General features: G+C 42.4%; 1 protein-coding gene across 1 annotated transcript in view; it reads right to left on the bottom strand.

The window, feature by feature from the left end:
• Positions 1-1,838: 1,838 nt before the first annotated feature.
• Positions 1,839-15,840, bottom strand: part of HSPD1 (heat shock protein family D (Hsp60) member 1) — a 30,894-nt gene continuing 16,892 nt past the window's right edge. The window contains exons 6-12 of the mRNA XM_085870879.1: positions 14,145-14,238; positions 11,802-11,970; positions 11,536-11,635; positions 5,866-6,111; positions 5,585-5,759; positions 2,764-2,942; positions 1,839-2,523 (exon numbers count right to left, since the gene is read on the bottom strand). Of these exons, the coding sequence (XP_085727005.1) occupies positions 2,365-2,523; positions 2,764-2,942; positions 5,585-5,759; positions 5,866-6,111; positions 11,536-11,635; positions 11,802-11,970; positions 14,145-14,238 (1,122 nt within the window). The 3' untranslated portion in view covers positions 1,839-2,364. The remainder of the gene's footprint in view (positions 2,524-2,763; positions 2,943-5,584; positions 5,760-5,865; positions 6,112-11,535; positions 11,636-11,801; positions 11,971-14,144; positions 14,239-15,840) is intronic.

Genomic DNA, 15,840 nt, shown 5'->3' with positions numbered 1-15,840 from the left:
GGCCTGGTCTGAAACCAAATTGATGATCGGAAATCAAGCCATTGCAGACGAGGAAGGATTTGATGTCTGAAGCGATGATGGATTCCATAACCTTGCTGATGATTGGGAGAAGGCTGATTGGTCTGTAGTTGCAGGGATCTGTTTTTGCACATTTTTTTATGCAGAGCGGTAATATTTGCTGATTTCCAAGCAGATGGCAGATGATCTTGAGCAAATGAGAGGTTGAATCGAACAGAGAGAGGGTGAGCAAGAGCAGAGGAGCAGGTTTTTAGGACACGTGGGCTGATGCCGTCTGGACCGGTTGCAGAATCTGAGTCGAGGTTTGACAGCAAGCTCTCCACCTTGTCAGGAGAAAAGGACACAGAGTCCAGGGACAGTTGGGTGCGACTGGGTAAGGTGGGTACAGAAAGCGATGGGTTTTGGACACAAGATTTCAATGCAAACACCGAGTTTAGGCATTCAGCCTTTCACGTGCGGTGTCAGCAGTGCCGTATCCTGGAAGAGCTGGAGAGGGTCAGAAAGCTGTTCGAGAGATGGAACAAATCTGAAGAAGCAATGAATCAATTTTTGTTTTTCACCATTATGATTTTTGGGAAAGCACTTCAACTTGGAATGCATCATCACTGCAATCACTGCATATTAATAGTTGTGATGTGAGCAAATTGAGGGTGATGGTTCAAAGTCGTCTTACGGATACTGTACAACTGGAACGGCACTGGGTAGAGCGCATACCTCCACTATGCTGAACAGTTTACGTTTTGTATCCCACTGATAGGCTGGATCTGAATCCACAGCTGAACCAAAATCGAATCGGCTTGTTCTTGTCATCTCACCAACTCACCACAATGTTTTGAAACATCATGGTATTTCTCGTTTTTGGCTCCATCTCTTAATGGTGAAGAATCTCTTGAAAAATAATAATATCTAGATCATTGAACTGTATACAAGACTGGAAGGGTTGTGTCTGTTCACGTTGCACACACCATTTTGTCGCCACCGCACAGCCCCTTCTCTCCGCACAGTGAATGATTCATCACAGCCTGCTTTGCGTTGCGTTTGTGAAAGTGTTCACATCAACTTTGACTTTCACTCAAAATTGACATTCAATATCTCCCTAGAATTTCTCATGTGAATCAAAATATATCTTATCTGCTACAAGTGGGCCTCCCAAGATGGTACTTGGTGGCAACAAATTTGTAACGCTCCTAATTCTTCCAGTCTTGTATACAGTTCAACGATTTGGATCTAAATCAAAATCTAATCCTTTAGTCCTCGTCACACACCCAACGTGTCCACCAAATTTTGTCCGAATTACATCCACAATTTTTTCAGATATCCTGTTCACAAACGTGAAAACCGAACCTCCGCACACCTTCAGTGGCAGAAGTAATGATTTTGACAATAATGGGACTGCTTCGGAAGGAGAACAGCTATAACTCATTGCATGCTCTGTTGTTCATGGGATTTCAACAGCTTAATGCATGGTTTGCACCTGTCATGCTTCATTAGCATTACATAACACGTAGAAGGCAATGGGAGCGGCTAATTGCTTCGAATGTAGTTTCCCTGTTGCACAAGCTTACCCACTTAACCTTTGCTAAGTCCCCCTTCCCCTTCCCCGAGCCTCTGTAAAAGTCCTGCATATTCTCAAATCTGGCCAAGTTGAAGAAAAACAATTGATTGCACAATTCCTTGAATGATTTTATCTCGATTCAAATTTGGCCATCATAATGCAGCATTGAGCCATGGGGGAGGAAGGTGAGCAAGTGATGCCACCACCCCCCCCCCCGCCAACCCAAAAAAAACCCTGCACAAAGTAAATGTAATCAATCCAAATATGCCAGCCAGTGGTAGTGAAGTTTATTAGAGTACAAAACCTTCTGCTTTACGTGTATTCCAGGCAGTTTCAAACACACATGACAAAAAGGGCTCACTGCCACTGGGGATCTGCATAAATATCCACAATCTGCACAAACCTCCAATTGGAATCAAAATATGCAAAATAAAAATAAAAAAAAATAAAAACAACCACCTTGCCATCTCAAACCACATTTGCAAATGAATGCATCTTGACTGCTTGGTACACAAAAGGGCAATTTCACCTCGAAATGCAATTCTTTCACGGCATTGGAAATCAGTCATGATTTACGAAGACAGACAATAAAATAAGATGAACACAACCTTGCAGAATGCCACAAGGACAAAAAGAAAAGAAAAAAAAAAAAAAGATGGAAAATGCTCCCAAGACTGTTGCAAAATCAAATTAAATTACAGCGAGGTGAACATTATAAACGTGCCAAATACACAATACACTGCAGCTTAAAGCTTGCGTCTCGTATCAGCGTTTCACATTTTCTTCTCAGTTTAGAACATGTCCCCACCCATTCCACCCATCCCGCCCATCCCGCCCATCCCGCCCGGCATTGCCGCTTTCTCTTCCTTCGGCATTTCCGTCACAACCGCCTCGGCCGTGCTTAAAAGGGAGGCCACACCTGCAGCGTCCACGAGAGCCGTCCGCACCACCTGCAGTGAAAAAGAGCAATTAACAGTCGGACTTCAAAGCTTCCCTTCTTAAATGACAAGTAATTATGCAGTAAATATCATGTGTCATCTTGGGAATGATTGGAGTGAAAGTTTTCAAATCATATCAAGGTTAAACATGCAAAACTATTGGTAATCTTATTGGGATGGACTGCATAGTTCTGAGGTCACACCAACTGGGAGAGGGGGCTCGACTTTAGTTTAAAGCGGATTCATTCTCACCTTGGTGGGGTCAATGATGCCCTTTTTCACCATGCTCACGAATTCTCCAGCCATAGCATCGTAACCCATTTCATTTGGCAGCTGAAGGATTTTCTCAACAATCAAGGTCCCCTCCATGCCAGCATTACGCACGATGGTGACGGCTGGCATGCGTAGTGCTTTCTTAACGATTTCAACACCTACAATGCAAAGCCAACAAACGTACATTGGTATCCGAGATAAGGCTTGTATCGACTGTAAGCCGTGAGAATCGATTACGGTGTTGTAGACAGTGCTGCCCTTTTACTGCCAATCACAAAATCCCCGAAAGAATTCAAGAAGGAGACAAACATTTATAGGCCAGACCATATACAGCAAGCAGTATGAGCCACTTGGGTTTTTGCTAACAATACAAAGGTTATATGTCAATTAAAATACGATCTTGATCCTCAATAGAAAATAATCCAAATTATTCCGCGACCTTGAACCGGAATCGAAGCAGAGCCGTACTACGATCCGACAATGCCCAAAAGGGTCACAGCTCCACAACCTTATTTACATGTGTTTAACCAAATAAAACATCTTACAAAACAAAAATAAAATGCAAGGCAAGAAACTAATTCCTAAAGGATTATCGAGTCAAACAAAAATCCTCAATCTCAACATTGAATTCCAAAACAAAAGGCAACGAGAACAGCACTCACAGAGTGCATCGTCTATCCTCACGTGCTCGTGCTGAACAAACATGCCATCGTTAACTGAACAAGCTACTATTACTACGCAATACCGGTATCATCCATGTACTCTATTATATCACATACATTGCCATAATCTGCAGCTTTATTGATTATTAGGATATGTAACGACCACTTTTGTGAACATGAAGACTAAATTGCGTGAATGAAAATGATGAAAATTTTTTTTTTTTTTAAATCAAATTATATTCCTCATCGCTGGTTAATCATATGTATAAAGTTTTGCATTGATCTGTGAGGTGGTTCTGGAGAAGGTTTATTACCTCCACCACCGAAGGTGAAGGAGGTTATGTTTTCACCCCTTTCTGTCTGCTTGTTTATCTGTGTATGTACAGAATATCTCAAAGTTGTGGATGGATCCAGATGAAATTTGGTGGGCAGGTTGGGCGTGTGACAAGGAAGAATTGGTTCGATTTTGGTGAAGACCAAATCTGGATACGAGATTTATTTACTTTTCAGTGATTCTTCACCATTGAGAGATAGCGCCAAAAACGATATAGTACTGTATAGCATGACATTTCAAAAATATATTGGGCCTGATATGATCTCGTGGATCAGGCATTACGTGGCGGAGGTATGCGCTCTACCGAGTGCCCTTCTAGTTTGTAAAAGTTTTTATTTTCAATCCAATATGGCCACCAGACCATGTGACCGATGACAAATTTAATTTTTCACCCACATTGGGTCTTCGATCAGATAGATGAAGTTTCATATTTGAAGGATTTGGATTTAACCAATTATGGCTGGAATTCCACTTCACCGATGACAGTCATTCCACTGTATACCCCATCGGGAGTTGATGACTGATGCCAATTTTCAAAAAATACTTTGTTCAGCAGTTTCAGAGAAAATGACCAATTTTTTTTCCCCTTTAATTCAATATGGCTGCCATAACATGTGACCTATGACATCAGAGTGATCAATAAAATATTCTCCATTGGGAGTTCCTCCATTTAAAGTTTCACATTGATCAGACGAGCGGTTGCAGAGAAAACATTTTTGAAGCGAAAATGTATCGGCGCATGCGCACAAAGTCTCGCATCCCCTTTGTGGCAAGACTAAAAAGGGTGTTCATTCAGGTTTTTTACTTGGTAATCTCACCTGTGAATGCTGGGTTGGACGTCAACAGATAGAAGACACGGAAATAAAATAAAAAAGAATCTCCAACCATTTTGGCTAAAAAGCAGAGTTGTCTGGCCATTTTTTTTTTTAGCCAGAAATTTTGCCCTACATTTACTTTTCTATTATGTCCTCATGAAAAGGGAACAGGGAGATTTCTCCTCAATTGCACCGCTGACTATGGAAGGAAAATGAGGCGTCACAAGATGGCACCCAAAGTGCAAGTCGTGTCACCTCTCCCAAAGTCACCGGCTGTTTGACTCAAGTGAAGTCTGGTGTTGTATAATTAGTCTGTCAACATGCAACAACTCTTCCATGAGCTTTATAAGCCGATAGAAAAATTAAATATTAATTACATCAAATACATTAATTTCACATATAATAAATACATTAATATAATGAACTTGAACATGGTGACCCATATTTTCACCGATGAATCTATGGCAGGTGCACCCCCCCCCCCCAAAAGGTCCATCATTTGTGACCTTGCAACCTTGTACTTGGATTTGATGGCACCAGACGAGCACATATTAAAACTACTAGAACGGCACTCGGTGGAGCGCATGAACAGAGACACGCTGAACAGTTTACATCTTGTATTCCACCGATAGGTTGGATCTACTGACCTGAATCAAAACCTAATTGGCTTGTTCTTTTCAAACAAACAAACTCATCCATCAAGTTTGGTCATAATCCAGATAACTTTTTGAGATATCGTGTTATGTATCATTTTGGCCCCATTATTCAACGGCAAAGAATCACTTCAAAAATTTCATCCGGATCTTCACCAAAATCTAATCATTTCATCCTTGTCACACACCAAACCTGTCAAATTTCGTCCAAATCCATCCACACTTTTTTGAGATACTCTGTTCACAGAGACAGACAGACATGAAAACGACCTCCGTGCACCTTCAGTGGTGGAGGTAACGACTGTTGCAAGTATTGGCAAAATTATGTGGACCCACCAATTCGTTGGTCTTCATTTGTGGTGGGAAGTGATTCGAGAACAGGAAGGCATCTGAGCAAGGCACAGCCGCCACCAGGTACGATACCCTCTTCAACAGCTGCTCGGGTTGCATTCAAGGCATCGGTCACACGATCTTTCTTCTCGTTGACTTCGATATCACTCGTCCCACCAACCTGTTTGTACATTCGCCATATCGTGCACCCAAGAGCGATGAAAAATCTCCACAGGGTTGGAAACTCACATTCAACCTCTTTTTTTTTTAAGTTTATGACAACACACCTTCAGAACGGCAACACCATCGGAGAGCTTGGCAAGTCGCTCGTTGAGCTTCTCCTTCTCGTAGTCACTGGTCGTCTCTTCTATCTGCTCCTCAAGCTCACTGATGCGCTTGTCGACGGCGGCACGCTCACCTTTCCCCTTCAGCAACATCGTGTCATCTTTCGTAATGTTAACCTCGCCCACACGACCAAAGTCGCTCACCTGGATGTCCTCCATGTTGAGACCCAAAGCTTCATCTCCAAACACCTACACACCAGTTAATAAAGCACATGAGTCCAAACAATATGGAAAAGTGCACAATTCATTTCATAATCTATCTATAATTCCAGCAATGTGTGTGTGTCTGTGTGTCTGTGTGTGTGTGTGTGTGTCTGTGTCCGCTGTTTCTCAATAACCACTGGTCCGATCCAATTGAAACTTGCCAGGTATATTGCTGGGGACCTGAGGATGTGCCTTTTCAAGGTTTGATTTTAATCGGACAAGTGCTTCCCAAGTTATGGCCATTTATTTATCAACCAATGACAAGACACGTTGTTGCGTGGGCGCGGCCGATGGGGAAGGGAAACTCAGTTGCGTTCCCCATTATGGGTTACAATGTACGGGCTTCCGGAGAGTGATGACTTTGTGTATTCTAATAATTTCTTATGCGCATTTATAGATAAACACAATGCCCCAAGTTATGATCGTTTTCATATTAGACGGTGCATAAATTTCGGTAACATCAGAGTGCTGGTATGCTCTGAACCAGGAAGTAATTTTTTTTCTCTTCTCTTCTCTTTTTGTTTTTCCTTGCGATGTCATTGCGAAAAGGCAAAATACGTTGGCGCTAATTGAATATTTTGGCATTAAAACTAAATTGCGAATAATCGTAACTGCGAATAATATGCGAACTTCCAGGCCACGCACGTACGGGCACGCGAGAGCGAAGAAACGGCCTGTGTGGTTGTTTCTTGCTCGCGGTTTTAATATTTTTTTATGGCCACAAACGAGTAATAATAAAAGGTTTGAACCACAGACAACTCTCGCTCTGGTAAATCAACCAAATATCTCAAATGATGTGGGAATGTACGACATCGCGTCAGAGTACTCCTGCAGAAATATTACTCCTGAGTACTCAAAGAGTACTCCTAAATGAGAAGAACAAGCCATTTTCAAAACTTGCTCAAACCACATGGATAAACAATTATTTTGGAAAATTTGCTTCAGGCAAGTCTGATGCAACCAATAACCAAGTTACTTTGAGGATAATTGTGTTTGCTGTGAAACAAAAAAAAAAAAAAAAAAAAAAAACAGCAACCCCACTAAGGTGTGACATGGTGGGAAGGGGGCCGTGGAGGGAGCGGCCAGTGTGCACAGAAAATGTATTGGGTGGAATGTAGATATAGTATTGGGGAGGAGAGGTTGGAAGATGTGGACACAAGTTATTGGGGTGGTGGGAATATCATGCAAGAATGGCATCGGGACAAGGAGGGGACAAAAATGTGATATTTTGCAATTGGATTTAATTATTTTTATATAAACTAGCAGAGTACCCTCAGTGGGTGATAATGATCCAAGCATGCAATACTTCCTGACACATCCCTATATTTGGGCAGTGTATGGGCAACAGACCGCTGCCTCAAACACTCCCAAAAATAAAAATAAAAACCCAGGTTACGTACATGAGTTAAAAACATGTGTACTGCTTATGTGCATATATTATAATACATCGTGGTTTTATAGCTCAGGTAATTCCAATTGCCCGAGCTCATTGGCTGACACCAGAGGCCTGAAGCCTGAGGCAGATACAGTCCGTACTGTTGCCATCACAAGGCTCATGACGTCTGTCGACTCCAACCTTTCGATATTTGATGATCCTCTCAACAGCCACTCAGGTTGTTTTACACAGAACGGAAAAATTACACGGAGGGCACAGCGATTGTGACTGACACTTCCGAAGAAGTCTTAAGATTACCAAAATGGCGGACGTATTTATTTATTTCAGGTTACAATTGTGGGTGGCGTCAAGCCAGTTGTCCAACCAATGGGTAAAGTGTGAACAAATATATATTCAGTATCTCACAAATATGTAAATAATTCAGTGTAACTTTTTAAGCAGCTCTGCTGGAAGCAAAACCTTAGAGTTGATGACAGAGTAGATATTCTGCAAGATGTATGCAGGCACAAAACTGCCATTCCATAAAAACAATGTGGCATATTACGGATATTTCTGAAAGAGGAGGCAACAAAAAGTGAGTACACCCCTGCTATTGTCTGCACAAGAAGTAAGTCAAACATGGTAAAACAGCTTCCATTTTCATCATTTTCTGCATATTTAAGTCAAAGAGTGTCGAAGGTACAAATATGCACCAAACAATACACACAATGTCCATAGAGCTGCAACCTCCGTGGTATGTTAAAAGTGAAGTGTACTCAATGCAGTAATTGTCTATCTGCTTGCTGAATAAATAATCGCATAGGAAATACTGTACCAATCGCCATTGAGAAAGCAGCATGGCTCCTCATGGTAAAGAGCTCTCAAAACATGTCAAAGATCGAATCGTTGCCCCACATAAAGATGGCCAAGGATACAAGATCAGTGCTTCTTTGAAAGTAAGCCCCAACACCATGGCCAAGGTCATTCGGAGGTTCTCCAAGAAGTGTACAACAATGAGTTACGCTCGCCAGGGCAGACCAGTAAAGATGACTACACGTACTGTTCGCCAAGTTCACAATCTAGTCCTCCAAGACAGACGACAAAGTGCCGCCAAGATTGCTGAAGAGATTTTGACAGCTTCTGGCCAGTTTGTTAGTGCGCAAACCATACATCACACACTACATAGTATCAGGTTGCATGGGCATCATCCAAGGCATAAGCCTCTCCTGAAGCAGAGCCGCAAGAAAGCTCACAAACAGTTTGCTGTAGCACATCAATCCAAGCCCCTGGACTACTGGCAACATGTCTTCTGGTCTGATGAAACGAAGATCAATTTGTTTGGATCTGATGGAGTGCAGCGTGTCTGGCGGTGACCTGGGGAACAGTACCAAGACAAGTGCGTTATCCCTACTGTCAAGCATGGTGGTGGTAGTGAGTGTCATGGTTTGGGGATGCACGAGTGCTGCCGGTACTGGAGATCTCAAGTTCAGAGGGAAACATGGATTCTACGATGTACTGTGACATCCTGAAGGAGAATATGTTACCCTCCCTGCGAAAACTTGGTTGAGGAGCTGTATTTCAGCACGATAACGATCCGAAGCATCGTTCCAAGCAGACAACTGCCTTTCTGAGGGAGTCGAAGGTCAGTGTGTTGGAGTGGCCAAGCATGTCACCTGATGTAAACCCAATGGAACACCTGTGGGGCATCCTGAAATGTAAGGTTGAGGGACAAAAGGTGTCCAACTCTGAGAAGTCATTGCAGAGGAGTGGAACAGGATCGCAGCAAAGACATGTGGAACTCTGGTCAACTCCACACCGAGTAGCTGCTGCGGTCGCTGTGTGGTGTACTCGCTGTCCGAGTAACACCACACAAGCTGCTGTGCTCAAAAACAATGGTGGGCATTCAAAGTACTGAAAACAATAATGCTTCAATGTGAGAAAGTACATAGGGTGTACTCACTTTTTTTGCCCCCCCGCCCCCCCCTTTCACAGATATGCCCAGTATGCCAGATTGTTTCCACAGAATAAAGAATAAATGTTTTGGGCCTGTACATGTATGACAGAATGGCTACTCTATCATTTCTTTGAGTCTTGTGTTTATAATACATCTAAGTAAAAAGTTACAACAAAATATGTACATTTTTGTAAAGGGTGTACTCACTTTTGTGAGATACTGTACAAACACTTCCTCATTATATACAAAAATATCACCAACATGGACTGTGAAGGTCGTGTTGAGGGAGGACGAGGGTGATGTTACCACTTACAGAATTTTTTTTTTTTTTTTTTAAATCGATACATTCATTCTTTATGTTCTTGGTCATGACGATACACTTGCACCATTTGTTAACCCCTTTCCTCTCAAATGGAGGACAAGTAACCAGAAGAATTATGACCAAAACGTGCCTCTTTCAGACATGGTTGCACGGTTATCGGCAGAATTAATTTAAACCATGTTTTGCCAAGAAAGTGTGGCCGATACAAAGGTACACTTATTCTGCCAACAGAAACAAAACGAAGGCCGGAAGGGTCGCACATCTAACATTCACCCTCACATCGTGCTTAATCTGGTTCAAGAGTTCAAGTAAGCAATGGAAAGGCGGCTTGACAACAAATCGACTCGGCATGCAAGACAAAAAAGGTGCGACGAAGAGATGCAAAAATACTGGGATTGTCACAAGCGGGGTTTGTCTGACACCTACAAACCTTATTTCACAACATATAAAGATTTGATACGATTTTTGAGGTTTATTAACTTTCTTCCAAAGTTAACCGCCCATCCTCCCAACCCCAAAAATAAATAAATATCAGAACATCAAAATTAGAATGTTTCATACGTGTCCCGGATACATGTATCGTTCCATAACCTCTGCTCACAAGGCTGAATGTTTCAACTTTGTGATCGTCATCAAAGCACGAGTCTCCAACCCATCCCTTCAAACTTCTCCATTCTCACTACTTCCTGAACAATGAGTTTCTCACTTGTGAATGTCAACATATCTAGCCCTTCAACAATGGGCCCAGATTGCATCCAAACCAATGTTCTCAAAAGTTTGCTTTGCTGTTCTCGCCGCATCTGTTCACCAATGTGTTCTTTTAAGCTTGTTATTCACCTCATGCTACCTCCCACCTGCTTGGAAAACGATGACAAACACTCGCATCCACAAGATTAGTGCCAATATACAGTATATAAATAAATAAATAAAAATATATAAATATAAATAAATATGACTCCAATGTCTGTTGTGATTCGATGCTCATACACTTTCAACATGTCATTTAACCCATGAAAGTGTCACTTTTTCACCATGCTTCTTCCGAAGAATCAGCCACTAACCCACCTATATACGGTCAGCCATGACTTCTGCTTATCAGACCACAATCTTTAACGTCCACCACCTAATGCTGGCAGATGGAACTCAAAGTTTAACGGCCATCCGAGGGACCACACACACACAATGATGAAACACCCTGTCTGCGACACACCGGGATGACAGTTTATACCTGGGTCGGGATTCAAACCCAGAGGAGAGTGTGCATACTTCTAGGTTATCTGAGCAGCACACTGGTTTTTTCTGGATGATGTTGAAGTACAAAGCTCTGAACATCAATGGCTTCTCCCACCAGGAAACCAAGGCACATGATCTGATTTCTCAAAGAGGTTGGGGCCCTCTTTTTTTTTTAAACCACCTCACTCCCCCCTTCCTCCCAATATTTCAGTTCTTCACATCAATCCCTAAACCCTACAGGATGCACTTTCTTTCACCAACACAACTTCCATTAACATTCATATAGCCACCCTCACTGCTCACCTCACTTGTTCCTCTTCTCTCCAACTTTTAGGACCATGGTCCCCCAAAAAATGCACAATCCCACTCTTCCCTTCCAAAATCAGGACAACGTCATAATCATCTCATGCCGTCTTCCATTTCTTCGACCCATCCCTGAGCACTTCTCCATTCTTGATCTTTGCCAACCCCATTAACCCTCAATGTACCCATTCCCGAACACTGCTCAAGTATAAATTCCTTTACCGTTCCGCCTGTGGCAACAGCAATGTCCTTCATGGTGTTCTTCCGGTTATCTCCAAAGCCAGGAGCCTTCACAGCACACACCTGAAGTCCAACTTTAAGCCTGGATGAAAAAAATATATAAATAAATAAATAAATTAAATTAAAAAAAAATAATAATAAATAAAAAAAAAAACTTCAGCTCCCGATCAAAATCACACAACTCTTCCTTTTAAAGTACAAGTTCTTTGGATTTCCATACAGATTACTCTCCTCCCTTGCATGCTGACCTGTTCAGCACCAGGGTGCTCAGGGCCTCTCCATCAACATCTTCAGCCACAATGACTAAAGGCTTGCGCTGTGCATTGGCAATCTCTAACGCTGGCACAATGGACTGGATGGTGGCGATCTTCTTCTCACTCAGTAGAATCAATGCATCTTGGAACTCACACTTCTGGCCTGAAAACAGAAAAATGATCGATTTTTTTTTTTGTTTCCCAATACAGACAAACCATAACCATCAATATTTGATAATATATGGCATCTTTCACAAGGTTTAAAAGAACCAGCAAATGTAGAAAAATTACCACAAGCAATGCAAATGACTAAAGGCCCGGTCACACCTTGACGTTTTAGCCAGCGATGGCAACGTATTAAAATGTATGTAAAACGCTGGCTTGCGTTGAACTTTTGATGTTTTTTTTTTTTAAGATTCGGACGTATTCATAACGACTTGGTCTTATGCACAACATATTAGTAATGGACACAGAACGTTTCGTTGTGTTATAGATAACTTATACCAACGAATGCTGAACCTGTTGTCGGCCTACACAACCGATGCCCAACGATAGTCTAACTTAGGCATAGCGCGTTGCACGCATCGCCGACGATGTCGTGACGTAGCCTATTAATAGGCTGACGCACAACGATTCGAATCATAACTGCCGTAGAAATGGAAGTGTCAACATCGCGGTCACACCTTGGCGATCTTGCCAGCGTATGCCGACCTAAGAAAAATGTGTCTAAAACGTTGGGGCACGTCAAATACAGTATGAGTACGTTTGGTATACGTGAGTACAACGCTAAAGTACGCTATCATACGTCGTAGTAAGTAGAGTACGTCAAGAAATTTTAAACATGTTCAAAATTTTACAACGTACTCGGCGTATGACACATGTTCCGCATGCGATGGGGATAAGTTTTACACACGATATGTGGACGCTTACACACGTCCACAAAGGATACTTATAAGCTACTCATAAGTCAAAACACGTCGCGGTAATGTCTTTTTTACGCGAAACTTATTTCTAACTTATGTTTGACGTGCTTTGAACCAATTCTTTACATAGTCCCAACACACATCGACGTATGTAGACGTATTCCAATGACGTCTTCCGGTCGACAAAAAAAAATAAATGAACGTGTTTCTAACTTACAACTGCCATATAAAGACGTGTTCCCAGCGGTTTTGGGAATTGGTATATAAAAATGGTGTTCATAAAAGGGGAACCCAACAGTGTTTGAGTTCCTTTTTGAGTCGGTGTCCATGTCAGCAGTATCAGTATCAGTATCAGTATCAGTAGTAGTTTGTTCATGTTGGCAGTAGTAGGTGAGTGTGAGGGGGAGGGTGTGGGTTATGATGGATCGTCCTTGCGTCCGCGTGTCCACGGGTAGGTTCATAAGCTGCCACTCAACGATTTAAATGGCTGCATCTCCACTATTGAAAGGAGACGCTTGCGCTCAACAATTGGATTTTTTTTACACTCAACGACTTTTAAACGGTACCACTCGGCTATTTTCATTGTTTACAATGAACGATTTAAATTGCTGTCACTCGCCTTTGTTTTTTGACGCTGGGGTTTGGAAATTTGAAGCGTTTCTTCTGAACGTGTTAAAACGCTCAAACTCGACTATTTTAAATAGACGCTGCCGATGGACAATTGGAATCATAGCCAAGCTAGACATCGAAGTGTGAACATCCTCGTCATGCCGAAGAAAAGTTTGAAGAATGCTGCAAATAAGTGTCCTGGCCGTGGCCGTGGACGCTGACGCAAGGACGATCCATTATACCGACGTCTTTCAGCCTATGAGTAACTTAAAAGTAACGTCTGTCGATGTGTGGCAACGATCGCGTAACGTGCCAACAACACGTTAATCATCGGTTAGAAATAAGTTTCGGGTACGCTAAACATTACCTCGGCGTGTCTCAACTTATGATTAACTTACAAGTAGCATGTGTTGACTTCTGTCAACGATCGCAGACCGTGCATACAACTTGTGGCCAGCGTAGCGGAACGTGTGAGTCATACGCCGGCATACGTCGTGAAATTTCAAGCATGAAAAAATTTGAGGACAACCGAAAAGTACAACGTTTAAAGCCAGCGTACAACGACGTATGGCAGTGTTTTTCAGCGTGCTCTCAATGTTATCAAAACTTACCCATAACGTATTCAACGTGTGCCAGCGTTTTAGAAAAAAAATTCAAAAATCGGCATACGTTGGCTAAAACGTCAAGGTGTGACCGGGCCTTAAGATTTGCAACTTGGTCATTCCTAAAGAGGCAGGGGGTTAATAAAATAGAAATGGAACCTGAAGTTCATCCAAAAAACAAGAGCAAGAGGAAGGATAAGTACCCTTAGCAGTGTTAATGAAATATGGAGAAATGTAGCCACGATCAAACTTCATGCCCTCAATAAGCTCCAACTCATCATGGAGAGTTTTACCATCCTATTTGGGTTTGGAGGAAGGGTGAGGAGGTGGGGGGTGGAAAGAGGAGGAAGGATTGGAGAAATTGGAACAGCAATGTCAATTCAGAACTCATCACACATTATAATGGAGGTAAAAGTTGATTCTATTATTTTTGAGAGCAGGCAGGTTCTCAACCTTTTAACAACAGAGAGCAACATTCGCAGACGCCAGCTGTTAAACGAGCTGCTTAATCAGATGAAACCCCTTTCTCTTCCTCCAATTCGATTTGTATGAGGGCCGTACCAAAAGGCATGAACATCAGTGGATTCTACTCGTTTCGGCCAAATATAGCAGAACACGAGTTATTAGTGACGTCCATCCATTTATCCACTCCAACATAAAAACAGGCTTGGCGCATGTACAGCAATGGTATTCCCACAAGCCATTGTACCAAGATGGCTGTCGACGATATATAATTTTGCCAATGTGCAGTGATTGAATTCCTCATGAAGGAGAACAACTCAGCTGCAGATATCTATGGCCGATTGAGATAGGTGTACGGAAATGCCTGCATGGATGTAAGCAGTGTCAGAAGGTTGGTGAAAAACTTCAAAGATGGAAACACAGACATCGCCGATCAGCCACACTTTGGTCAGCCGAGAAGTGCCAAGACTGAACGCAACGAGCAGAAAGTTGATGTGCTCATCAGTGAGGACTAAAGGGTAACATAGTTAGGGAGATCGCAACGCAGCTTGGCATAGGACATCATGCTGTAGAGGAGATGATAGCGACCTTGGATTATGAGAAAGTTTGCTCCCATTGGGTTCTTAGTTTCACTACGGCGGAACTAGATAAATAAAAACACGCATGGATATGTGATCACAGTTGTTTCAAGGACATGCTGCCGAGGGCGATGACTTCATGTTCCTGTTCCGTATCGCGACTGGTGGTGAAAGCTGGTTCCACCATTTTGACTCAGAAACCAAGCAGCAAAGCATGGCATGGCATCACTCCACATCTCCAAAAAAAATGTGGCCAAAAGAGTACCCTCTGCCGGCACAGTTATGAGAACCATCTTCTGAGATGCCGAGTGATGTATACTGGTTGATTTCCTGCCCAAAGGGGAAACAATAAACATGGCTTTCTATGTTCAGATGCTCAGGAAACTGAAATGTGGACATCGGGAAAAGTGCCGACTAAAAAAAAAAGCGATCATCTTTCAACATGGCAATGCTCGGTCTCAAACTTCACGTCTGACATTGGCGGAAATCTCAAAGAATGGCTGAGAAGTGTCCCCCCACCCATTGTATAGTCCAGACTTGGGCCCCCTCGGAATACCAGCTGCTCGGGCCTTTGAAAGATCACACAAGAGGCCAGCACTATGAAAACGACGAGGCAGTCCAGATAGCCATGCTTAGCTGGTTGCTAAGTGTTGGAACGGACTTCTTCCATAGCAGGGTTTTTAAGCTTGTGCAGCGTTGGCAGAAATGCATGGATCTTTCTGGGTATTTTGGAGAAAAGGAATGGGGTATGTCCAGTTACTATTGACAATATCAGTTTTCTTACATGTACCTTTGTTTTACTGTACAATAAATGTGCTCATGACTTTCGGTATGGTCCTCAAACAATATTTAAAATCAA

This window comes from Eptatretus burgeri, chromosome 2 (genome assembly GCF_056783735.1).
Source record: "Eptatretus burgeri isolate ZD-2024b chromosome 2, Ebu_testis_v1, whole genome shotgun sequence".
In the NCBI taxonomy this organism is placed as follows: Eukaryota; Metazoa; Chordata; class Myxini; order Myxiniformes; family Myxinidae; genus Eptatretus; species Eptatretus burgeri.
This window is presented reverse-complemented; position numbering and strand designations above follow the sequence as displayed.